Source organism: Pyrus communis, chromosome 11 (assembly GCF_963583255.1).
Source record: "Pyrus communis chromosome 11, drPyrComm1.1, whole genome shotgun sequence".
In the NCBI taxonomy this organism is placed as follows: Eukaryota; Viridiplantae; Streptophyta; class Magnoliopsida; order Rosales; family Rosaceae; genus Pyrus; species Pyrus communis.
This window is the reverse complement of record NC_084813.1, coordinates 3,096,060-3,109,184: the sequence shown is the minus strand read 5'-3', so window position 1 is coordinate 3,109,184 and position 13,125 is coordinate 3,096,060. Positions and strand designations below refer to the sequence as shown.

At 34.8% G+C, this 13,125-nt stretch overlaps 1 protein-coding gene across 1 annotated transcript; it reads left to right on the top strand.

The window, feature by feature from the left end:
• The first annotated feature begins 7,213 nt into the window (after positions 1-7,213).
• LOC137707990 (F-box/kelch-repeat protein At3g06240-like) lies at positions 7,214-8,568 on the top strand. Its single transcript, XM_068446950.1, has one exon. The coding sequence runs from the start codon at positions 7,214-7,216 to the stop codon at positions 8,396-8,398; it is 1,185 nt and encodes a 394-aa protein (XP_068303051.1). The 3' UTR covers positions 8,399-8,568.
• Positions 8,569-13,125: the final 4,557 nt, after the last annotated feature.

Sequence of the window (13,125 nt, the reverse complement as noted above, 5' to 3'; positions counted from 1 at the left end):
TCCTCACCTCTGAGGGTGCACTCCCAGCAAAGGCTTTCGAAATACTCAATTTTTTTCTTCTTCCCCAAAGATGATACCAGATGCCTGGAGTACAGATGACCCAGGAGGAAACGATAGATTGAAGCATGTGCTGATTCATTCACCGCTTCTTCAAAAGCAAAGGTATCTCATATCATCAAGGTCAAAAGCAAAAGTATCTCATATCATGCTCTTTCCCTGTCTTTTTCTTTGTCCTTGTTCTTACTCGCATGGCAAAGTGAAAAAAGCAATCAGCCGGCACTTGGAGTCAGTCTTCTGATCTGGAACCGACTGCCTGGAATCTATTCCCTGGTTGCTTACCTTGCGTTGCTCTCGAGTAGTCATCTTCAACGGTTGATACACTTCCAGAGAAGGGACCACTTCTGCAAAGGGGAGCAAGTAAGGCAAGTAAAAATGATACATTGAAGCATGTGGAGACAAGCAACAACTGCATATGCTGAGCTATCCTCTAACCCTCTTCAATACGAATTGGAGAGATTGAACAAAGAAACAGATAAAAGGAGTAAGCTCAGACCTTCGGGGGAGACCAAAAGAATCCTGCTGCCCAGTTCAAGAGTAGCACAAAGGAAAATCAATGATTGGAGGAAACCAGAAAATCTTCCAGTCGAACTCAAGATCAAGCCTCGATGGCCCTTGAAGAAATCTCCAGCCCAGTTCAAGAGTAGCACAAAGGAAAATCAACGATTGGAGGAAACCAGAAAATCTTCCAGTCGAACTCAAGATCAAGCCTTGATGGCCCTTGAAGAAATCTCCAGCCCAGTTCAAGATTAAGCCTGTGGAAAATCAACGATTGGGGGAAACCAGAAAATCTTCCAGTCGAACTCAAGATCAAGCCTCGATGGCACTTGAAGAAATCTCCAGCCCAGTTCAAGATTAAGCCTGTGGAAAATCAACGATTGGGGGAAACCAGAAAATCTTCCAGTCGAACTCAAGATCAAGCCTCGATGGCCCTTGAAGAAATTTCCAGCCCAATTCAAGATCAAGCCCCGACGGCCCTTGGGTTGACATCTACATTAAGGGACTTCAAAACGCATCTTCTACACGTGACAAGCACATATCTACGACGCGCCTTGAAGTGGGGGCATTTGTGGACATCGAAATTTCGGTGAAATGAATGTTGACCAATAATTAAAATTTCAACGCTCACGTGTTACATAAATTTTACATGTAGCGTGTGACTCAACGAAAAATCGAAATAAATTGGAAAAGTCATCAAATAGGACACGTGTCAATACCTGGCAGAAATGATTTATTTCATCTGATTATTTAAATCCAAAAATCAAGTTTTGGAATTCTATAAATAGGAAGCCAAGGCATTCATTTTGGAGGAAGAAGAAGAAAGAAAGAAGGAAATTTACATTACACCAAAACCTTGAAGCCTTGAAACTCTAAAGCTCTCAAGCAAATCTCGAAGGACCAAAAAAGCTATCTTCGTTCTTCGTCAAATCTGAAGAGAAGTGTTCATCATTCATCATCCGTTCATCCTAAGATCAAGCCCCAACGGCCATTTGGATCAACAACCTCAATAAATCCACACATCCAATCGTTCTTCAAGATTAAGCCCAAAAGCCCTTGAAGATCCGCTCATCCATCAACCTTCAAGATCAAGCCCAAAAGCCCTTGAAGAAATCCATACACCCAGTCTTCAAGATCAAGCCCAACGCCCCTTGAAGATCCGTTCATCAACTGTTCATCCCTAGATCAAGCCCCGACGACCCTTTGGATCAACAGCTCATCCACAAACCTACACCCTACGAAGATAGAATCAGAGGATCAAATTACAAAGAGATTGTAACCCCAAAATCATTAATACAAAATATATTTTGTACACGGTATTCTTGTTTCTTGTTGCAGGAACTTTTCGTGTTTACAATATAATGCTAGAGTTTGCAACTTTTCGTGTTTACAATATAATGCTAGAGTTTGCATTTTTTAGTTTTGGTTTGCGGCCTTTGGAATATATTTGCTTATCATGGGCTGCCTCCAGTTTTTTGGGTTTTCCACATTTTGTAATTTTATTCTATTTGACAGTATTTTACTATTTTTCTAGAGTTAATGAACACTGACAGTTCTCTTATGTTTTCCTTTGTTCTTCAAAATTCCCTTCTTAAAAACCTAATAGCTTTCAAGTTTTAAGGTTATTTTTGCAATTTTCAGAATTTAATGTTTTGCTTTCTTTTTGATACGAGAGGTTCTTCTCAAACTTCTGGTGTTACGTAACTATCATTAGGTGATCTTTCGTACTTTCGCTAAACTATAATTTCCGTTATTTTAAGAACATAATTAGTTGCAAGTAGCCATTTACTACAGCGGTAGAAAGATGTTGAGCCTTTACATGACGGTGTGGGTTCGAATCCCGTCGGTGGCTAATCTAACAAAATCTATCATTTACAACAAAAAAAAAAAAAAAAAAAAAAAAAAAGAGCATAATTAGTTATCAATTATAATCCAATCATAGGCACCAAATGAGGCTTTTGTTAACAACTTAACTTTAATCCCCATTTGAAAAGTGGAATGAAGTAATGATACGGGTAATTAATTTCATTTTGCTAGCTTCACTGCATCCAAATTGTCTTGGCTTACCTGACTTTTGATTTTCAAAATAGTGTGCATCTCGGCTTATAAGTCAATCTTTCTCTCATGATGTGTGATTTATTTATTTTTCCCCACTTTGTGTTTTGGTGTTTCAAAGCTTGCTTTCAGGTTTTTATGTTTTAGGTTTGTTTTAGAGGGGTTAGGTTATATGTATGAGAATGTGAAGGTAAAATAATTTCATCTTGGTGAAAGGAAAAACCTTGTAAGAGTTTATAAGAGGTTTGGCTACTTTCCTATATTTCCAATTGGTTTTATAGTGGAACCTCAACTTTCTTTATAATATCATAGCAAGTTGACCCATATGTAAAGTCTAACGGCTATACGTACTCCAATTCACCTAATTCGTGTTGGTCATGTTTGTTCTTTCCAGTCAAAATGTGTACTGAAATTTTGTTTTTGTCCCTATATTATACACAACATGTGGACCTGTTTTGTTTATATATGCATATACATATATACATATTATATATACATATATACATATTATATATATATATATACATATTATATATATATATATATATATATATATATATATATATATATATAGAATGGCAGGTAGCTGGTTAATTTTCCGGTCAACAGATTACGATGTTGTTGCCAGCACTAGCTGGATTAGGCTGTTGTAAATTTCCAAGGACAAGTCATTATGGACCTCTGAGTTAATTTTCCGGTCAACATATATATATATATATGTATATATAATGATCAAAATACCCCTATTTAGTGTCTTGAGTAATTATGGACCTCTGAATTAGATTCTTAATTAGGAAAACTAATGAAAAGAGTTTCAAAACTTTTAATTTTAACCAAAAACCATCCATTAGTTTTTTTTTTTAATGATAAGGACAAAAAAAAAAAAAAAACAAGGGAAAAAAAACCTAAAAAAAGTGCGTGCAACTCGAACCCACTTGTCAACTCGCTCCGTCTCCTCCCATCACTTTGTTTTGCATCTAACAAATTTCACAGCCGAGTTTCCTCTCTGGTGCGAAAATCAGGTGCGGCGCAATCCAAACGCACTTTTCAAGGCCTTTGTTGAGCACTACTACGTACATGTTTGATGCCAACTGCACAGCCATGGCTAATCTATACCAGGAAAGCTCAATGTTGAGCTCCGAAGGTCAGAAGATTCAAGGAAGGTACTTGGTTATATTTGTTTCAGTACAACATGGAATATATTTGATTTGATTTAGCTAATCTATAATTTAGTTAACCTATACCATGAAGGCTCAATGTTGAGCCTCGAAGGTCAGAAGATCCAAGGGTCACAAAAGCATAATGGCCAAGCTTACTAGCTTCCCCTTCCAGCAGTGCCAGCACTACTGTGATTTTGGCTATGGTTTTAGTAATTTTGGCTTTTGTGATCGAGGTTTAGTTGATTTGCTAGAAACTTGATTTTGGCTTTTTTGATTTGGGTATCTCATGAAGAGAAAGTGAAAAAGAAGGGAGGAACGACTGGGTATCTCATGCAGCATCCATAGGAGATCAAATAAATTGCATGGTTCTTGAGGCATTCCTTGTAGTAAATTTTCATAAACAGTGTTTTAAGTTTCATAAACAATGTCGTAAGTTTTCATAAACAGTGTAGTAAGTTTCATAAACAATGTCCTAAGTTTCATAAACAATGTGGTAAGTTTCATAAACAGTGTACCGTGAGTGTATGTCAGATTTTTTGTTCTTTTTATTAAAATTATGTCTTTTTCATTAAAATTTAAGGGTTTTTCATCAAAATTTAAGTCTTTTTAATTAGATAAAGTTATAGCATGATTTTTTATTAAAATAAACTTAGCCCAAGTACTTTTCATGAAAGTTCCCTTTTTCATTTTCATATTTTTCTATTTATTTAAATTATTTTTCAAACCCACGAGTGTGTGGGTGAAAGCGGGATTGAATTCGGGTTACGAGAGTCGAGTTATGAAATTAAATTAGTGAAGGGAACAATAGTAATTTCGTGTGGGAGGAATTTTAGTGGGACGTAACCTACTCCTGCTTTCTTCCTTCCCATTTTCTGAAACATTCTCCCTCTCTAACTCTCGGTCTCTCGCATCCTCTCTGTTGTGCTAGGATAACACCAAACCACGCGGAACCAAATCAAGCTAACCCACAGAAATTTATCAAATGAAATGCAAGAACAATATAGAAAATAACACCAAGATTTTAACGAGGTTCCTCCACAGTCAGTGTAACTGGAATACGTCCTCGAAGCAGTAGGAGCTCACCCAATAATCCACTATCAACCAAATGGAAGTTTACAAAGTGTTGGCAATCTCACAACCCAAAAGCCCAATACACCCAATAGCTCTCACACACCAAAGAAACAAATAGAGAAAGAAATATAATGTAATAATTTCTTCTCTATACATATAGCTCAAAGCTATTACAACAACAACTACTCAGGTGGATGATTACTAACCAATTGAAGCAGCAACTTCTTCTTCTTTTTGGGCTCTCAGCAACTCTCTAATTTTGCTCCCAAAACTGAAATGAGCTCCCTCACTTTTCTCTACTCTCGGTGCTCTCACAAAAGGAATGCTGAAAAACAAATGGTGCCCTTCCTTCTTTTTCTCTTCTCTCGGCTGCACCCTTCATTCCCTTTTAAAAAACAACCAAATACAAATAAAATAATAAGGCTACTTGCTAGCCTTTTCCCTTTCTCCTCAAAACAAGGAAAGCAACAATGATTTTGTCCACCTTATTATTTTATTAGCCAAAAGTGGATGTGAGTTGGCCACTTGGCCACATAATCCAACACTCTCTTTATCAGCACCGTGCACTACCACCCCAGACCACAACAATCCGTCTTGAATCTCACCTCAAAACCACCAAATTTAGAATCAGTGTAACCTGGGTAACTCAAACATGTCCTTGCATGTGTGTTTTGGTGGCGGGGAAAGGGAGAACTCGAGTTTGAGTTCTCGGTGGAATTTTTTTCTGCGAGTTTGACCATAGTTGTGCGGTATTCTTGGTCCACGAGTCGAATCTATACACTGGATGTTGCCTCTGAGTATACCCCGTATATCTATACACTAGATGCAAATGAAACATTTGAGAAGGTAACAGAGCCTAAAGTTCCACATCTTAGTGCGACTGGAGTTTGTTGTACTTAACACACCTTACTACACCACACGAGAGAAACATGGTTAAGAGTTCTTGTTGAGAATATTTGAAGTACCTGTTTTTCATCCATCGTTGAGTTCCAAAAACGATCTTTGAAGACAATGCCACATGTATCTACCAAATCATAACATGATGCATCCAAGAAGCAAACGCCAAGCATATTGCGTCTACATCAGCATGAGCACTAGAAGATTGAAATCAAGCAAATTCAATCCCAAGACAGCTTTGCCAACCTCTTCACGAAGTCGCTGCCGATGTTCACCTTCCAAAAGCTTGTCTGAGGAATTAGTATACGTAACTATCTCATTTGCAATGCTTGTAGTTTTCATTTGGAAGTTTTCTCAAACTCAACGGAGTATTCAAAAGTGTACTCACTTGACCATAATGTACTCTTTTTCCCTATGATTAAGAACATTTTCTTCACTGGGTTATTGCTACCTGGCTAGGTTTTAATAAGGCACACCGATCCTGACTTGGTCATACCCTTGTGAGCATTCTACTTACGTTTTACCATAACAAGGTTTTGTGAGTTTTATTACCTATGCATTCTTTTATTTTTTTTGAGATTCGCATTCGCTCATTGAGCCTACGAGACAATACTAATTCCATTTTTTTTTTTTGAAGATCTGATGTGTCAACTACTTGAGTACTACACACTCAAAGGGAGTGTTGAGAACATTATTAGCACATATGTGATTGTCAAAATCCTAAGTAGAGATCAATTAGGAATCCTTTGGGATCTAGCAAATCTTTCCTATTATACTTGTATTATTTGGAGAGAAAGTTATTTTGTCCTCCTTATTACTATAAATAAAGACACAAGGCATGAGAAATAACATACAAAATTCTTCAAGCCTTTTCTCCATCTCTTTTCTATGTCGTAGCTTCTCTTTCTCTCATTAAATTTAAGTCACAACATAAACAGAATTTTTCATTTTTATAATTTAATAATGCTTTTGTGTATTTAGTCTCAAAATGATTTTTGAGAAAGAAAAATATTGGAAATTTGTCTAATACCAATATCTAAATGGAAAAACTAGGTTCCCTTCATTAATTTTTTTTATTTCATTAATTTAATATAGAATTAAAAAGAAAATTTTGAATGGTTAATTTGGTATCAATAAAATTTTTAAAAATAGTTAAATTTGAACGTATGATCCTCCATAACACTCGAAATTGACTGGCTCGCCCTTGTTTTCATTCGAAAACTCAAAAAAGCCAAATCTGGATCACCCCTATTTTCTTTGATAGCTATATATGTTGCAGTAATGGAACTCCAAGTTTATTTAGTATTGTTGGATTTTGGCATCTTATGTGGTAATTAATAAGTTTAGTAATTGAACGTCAATCTATCAGGCCTTAGGGACTTGGAGTTTGATTTAGTTTGTCTCTCAAACTGGTGGTGTTATTTCCTGTGTATTTATAAATGTGAAGAATTCCTGTGGAAAAAAAAACTGCCGAAATGTCCAAGGTGCGTGAAACTGAAACTTCTGAAGATAGGTTGGTCGCAGTCATGTCCAAGTTGCCACCCAAGTCTCTGATGCGATTCAAATGCATACGCAAGTCTTGGTGCACTCTCATCAACAGTCCAAGTTTTGTGGCCAAACACCTTAGCAATGCTGTGGACAACAAATTCTCATCCTATACTTGTATCCTCCTCAACCGTTCTCAGGTTCACGTTTTCCCGGACAAGAGTTGGAAACATGAAGTTTTATGGTCCATGATTAATTTTTTTAATGATAGAGTTGCACGCACCCTTTATTATGATGTTGAGGACCTAAATATACCGTTTCCAAGGGATGACCATCAACATGTACTGATTCATGGTTATTGCAATGGAATTGTCTGTGTAATATCAGGGAAAAATATTCTTTTATGCAATCCTGCAACGAGGGAATTCAGGCAACTTCCTGATTCATTCCTTCTCCTACCTTCCCCTCTCGGTGGAAAATTCGAATTGGAGACCGATTTTGGAGGATTGGGATTTGGCTATGATTGCAAAGCTAAAGATTACAAGGTTGTGCGAATTATAGAAAATTGTGAGTATTCAGATGATGAGCGAACATATTATCATCGTATTCCTCTGCCTCACACGTCTGAGGTATACACCATGGCTACTAACTCTTGGAAAGAGAGCAAGATTGATATATCAAGTAAAACTTATCCCTGTTCTTGTTCAGTGTACTTGAAGGGATTTTGTTATTGGTTTACAAGGGATGGTGAGGAATTCATACTTTCATTTGATTTAGGCGATGAGAGATTTCATAGAATACAATTGCCTTCTAGGAGAGAATCCGGTTTTGAGTTTTATTATATTTTTCTGTGTAATGAATCCATTGCTTCTTTTTGCTCTCTTTATGATCGAAGTGAAGATTCTAAATTATGTGAAATATGGGTAATGGATGACTATGATGGAATCAAGAGTTCATGGACAAAACTCCTAGTCGCTGGACCCTTTAAAGGCATTGAGAAGCCATTGACACTTTGGAAATGTGATGAGCTTCTTATGATTGACACTGATGGAAGAGTTATCTCTTATAATTCTGGTATTGGATATCTCACCTATCTTCATATTCCTCCGATTATCAATAGGATTATAGATTCTCAAGCTCTTATTTATGTAAAAAGTATTGTTCCAGTCAAGTGAGTTGAGGGCAAAGTTAAGTTCATTTTCTCCTATTTAATTTGTATACATGATATAAGGCTTGAGTTTGCATCTTTTAATGTAATTTGCTTTGTGTCCCTTGTACTATGTTTGCTTATCATGGGATGCCTTTAGTTTGTGCATTCCACATTTTGCAATGTTATTCTATTTGAACGTTTATGCCAACTACTTTTCTGTAGAGTTACTTAATGATAACAATTCTCTTATGTTTTTCTTTTATTTATTTATTTGTTTTTTTTTTTTTTTTGGTTTCGGACTTTCCTTCTTAAAAATCTAATAAATATTTACTCATTTAACATAATCAAGTTAAACCTTCTACTATAGGGGTGCTAAAAAAATTTTGGCAACAAAGAATATTTATAGCCTTATTACCCCTAACCATAGTTCGTAAAATATGAAACAAGTATAGTATGTGAAAAATACGCATGTGTTATTCGACAACTTTGCTAAAACTTTAATTTGAAAAATTCAATCACTTTTTTTTTTTTGTATTTTAATATCTATTTATTTATTTAAATTAATTAATTATTTTATTTTAAAAATACTTGTTGGATTCGTGAATTTTACGTGTATTAAACATGAAAGTATGTACATATATGTTTAAAACGTGTATTCTACGTTGGACTTATAAAAAACATGCAATTTAACGAATCATTAAAACGAGTACAAAAACAGACGTATTTTTTTAAAACACGTAAATACTTGTATAATACACGAATTTACTAACTATATTAGTAACCTCTCATCAATAAAATAGTAAAAATTATAAGAAGCTAGATTTGATGGAAATAAATTTGTGAAAAATCTATCAATATCTTTATTAATTAAATTATCATGTGAACTACTATGTGACCACCTTTTTAAGGGTATTTTTTTTGTCAAATCAACACCTCCATTTAACGAGAATATTGAAAGATTTTTCATGGAAGAACTAAAATGATTTACGGTGGACAAATTAAGAACTACTTCTATAGATTTTCATTATCAAGGTCTAAAGTGGAGATGTTACAATCCTAGGATTATTTGACTAAACAAACCATTTGACTAAAAAGCTTGTGAATTTCAAAAGATCGTATTAGTTATCGCAATTAAGCACATAGTATCATGAGAGAGAGTGTATATTGTTCCCAACAAGATCCTTTCTAGATCCTTTTGGTGAGGATCTTGGAGATTCGTATATCGTGTCTGTTTATCGTACATCGTGCGATTAGTTTTTGTCAAGTAATATTTATGTTTATTTTTAAATAAAAATACTTAAAATGATTTCTGACCCCATGATGTATGATGAACGAACACAATTCACGAATTTCCAGGATCCTCACAAAGAGGATTCAAACTCATATTGTTCGTTGCCTACCAAAAGTTGTCATGTCTCTGAGCGTGGTCAAATCAAACTTTACAAAAACGTGATACCTCACAACACTGCTACATTTAACAGTTTTTGCGATGAAGTTCGTCGCACAAAGACAAATTTTGTCGTGCAAAGATAAACTCTTTTATTCTATCCAAGTATTCATCTGCACATCTGTTTAGATTCTATATCCACTGCCCATCCATTATGTCTGCAACCACAATAAAAATACAATGTTTACAACAACTTCAACAAGATTTTGTCATCTTATGCCTCCTGCAAAGGCCCTATTCCATTTGGGAATGCACAGTTATGTGACGTAATTTATGGCTTTTATCAGATTAGATATCGACATGGGAAAGTTCCAGCAACATCTCCTTGCAGTTTTTATAAATACCTATCTAGCACTTGAAGAACGAGAAAAATGTTACGAACTTCCCATGGTTGAAACCTAATCTATGAACCACAAACTACGACACATAACTATGCATGCCCAAACTGTCAAAAGAATGGGACAATTCAAGAATCAATTGGACCGTAGTCATGCTTTAGCATCCATTGTGAAATTCAACTAATTCTTGACGGGAAACTAAGTTTTTTTATTTATTTTTTATTTTTATTTTTTTTTAAAACAAAAGCGTACAAAGTTAAGCACTATTAACTATGTACAACCAAGGTACTAAAAATGTTAGGCACTAGTCAGGCGGCGAGTTGGAGCCGAGCACCTAAACGGCTAGGCAGGTGCCTAGGTGGACTAGTGAATTAAGTATATTTAATATATTGTATAAATAAGCGAGCATCTATACTTAAAGGAACACATAATTGTATTTGGATACGTACATTGCAAAATAAATTGACTAGAGATTATCAAGTATTAGAACATATTAAAAACATAAGGAAAAAGCATATAATGAGTGTTTATCTAAGTATTTAAAAAACTCTTACATTTTATTCAAAAAAATACAAAATGAGAGTTATTGATTTTCTGTCTAAGTGAAAGTCACAAGCTAGGCAGGTTTAGGGGGGTTAGGCAGGAGCTTAGGCGAGTTAGGCGGACGCCTAAGCGGATCTAGACGTACTTTCTTAATTTTCAAACACCTGGGAACTAAATATTTCGCACACAAATAAATTAAATCACAACAATTATGTCACCCGAACTCAGGGTCGGTATAACAAACTCAAACCCGTATCTGAAATGTGAGTTAAAAACTCAATAAATAAAGGAAAATTGAAATGGGTTGGGCTGGAAAATGAATTCCTCTTATAAAAATAACTCATGATTCTTAAAAAAAAATCAGGAACTTTTTACAATTTTACAGTAAATAGATGAATAACTTTCTATTCTCACATCTAATATGATCTCATCATGCTTATCCTTTTGGATGTCTAGTTCATAAATCTGCATAACAATAGAGGGATGAGCTTCTACAGCTCAGTAGGGACATAACCTTGCTACAGTAAATTGACAATATTAAATTAAGTGTCATGGCATCATCAATAATCAAACAACAAATCATTATTGATAACAATGCATGAATGCAACGCAACCTTTTTGACTACACCTGCTAATATATATAATAAAACACGCGGACCTGCTCGTTATTTTACCATTTGCAGTGGTGGTTCGAATATTCTATTATGCAAACTAACCCCCATATGGTATCCCAAGTTCATATACCTATTTTGATAGTCACCTTATCTACTTCATTGATTTCCAGCCCAAATCACCCACATTGACAATTTATCCCGCCGATACCTTATTCTAATGTGCACCAGGATTGGTCCTGAGATTTTTGAGGTTCGGGGCAATAGCAAAAAAAGTGCCTTAGTATAACTCCACGTAAGAAAAAAAAAATTAAATTGTTTTAGTGTGCATGCCGATGTAACTTTTCTTTGATAAGATGGTAGTGGGATGTGAGGGATTATGCTAAGCAACAAGATGGGTTAGTCATAATTTGGTATCCAACTTGTCATTTAAAAGACTCAAATTTAAGACCTGTTACTTATAAGTTGTAAGTGAAAAAAAAAAAATAGATTTCACATCTAAGCCATAACATTACACTTTAGTTTGTAATTAGATAAGGGTGCACAAATATTTCACAAGCAAAAATCAATTAAAGTATGACAGATGTTTTTGTACAAAACTTATAGTTATTGGGATAATTTTCTAATTTACTGTCCCTTGGGGCCTCATAAGAATTGTCGTATTTTTCTATCTCTAATTTTTACATATAATGTTATAAACAATGAATGAATAAAAAAAATTATTGAAAAACCAAATACCGCATATATGTTATTTAAAAATATAACTCATTTTTTCTTGGATATGAAAGAAAAGTAAACACTAGCATTATATTGAAACAGAACATCATTGCTAAAAAGAAAAAGGCCCTCATTTTGATCTGAATCTGGGTGGCTATTATTACTATTATTTGCCAAATGGTGGTAATTAATTGAAAATGAATTTGTAAAAACCACTTTCGTCAAAGGCACATATAGAAATATAGCTACTTATTTAAACCAAAGATGAAATAAATGCATATAAAAAAAAAGAAAAAAAAAAAAAGAAGAAGCAGTTTTGGGATTCGAAACTGTGTTCGTTTCCATAGCAAGAAATCAGCGAAACACTGCTGCAAATAACAAATTATGACAAACAATCCATTTTTATGTTTTTAACGCTTACTGGACATAACATTATAATAATAAAAATTAAATTTATTTGTGCCCTCAATTTTTTGGGGCCTCATGCAGTTGCCTTGACTGCCCTGGGTTAGGGTCGGCCCTGATGTGCACACCGGCTCACCTAGAACTGGTTTCACAATGAATAGATTCAACTACACAAAATATCCTTTCCAACTACCCTTATTTCTAGAACTGCAATCTCAACACTGAAGTTCCAACCACATCTCACAACATGAGTGATGCACAAATAATATCATTTCATCTTTCACATGTATCATAGTATATTCTCAACGAATAGCATTTCAGCAATAATTTCATAACCAATAACAAGTAAACACATAAGAGAAGCATTTATTCAATTAGCATAAGATCATATGAATCAACCAATAAGATCAATAATAATAATATAAACATTTCACGATATTTAATAAAATTAATTTTTGCAAAGTCTGCTGTATTTTCCCTACCTGGATTCCAAAGCTAAATTGAAGATGCACGTCATTACCGTAATAGCTAAGTTCCACATACTTGAGCAAGGTCCTTGATCACTCCTAGGTACCATGCATTTCTTCCACTCTTATCTTTTCTAATCTCTCTCCCTATATATAAATATATAAAAATATGGACATAAATACGCGCACACATGCGCGCGCACACACACACACATTTTTGCATG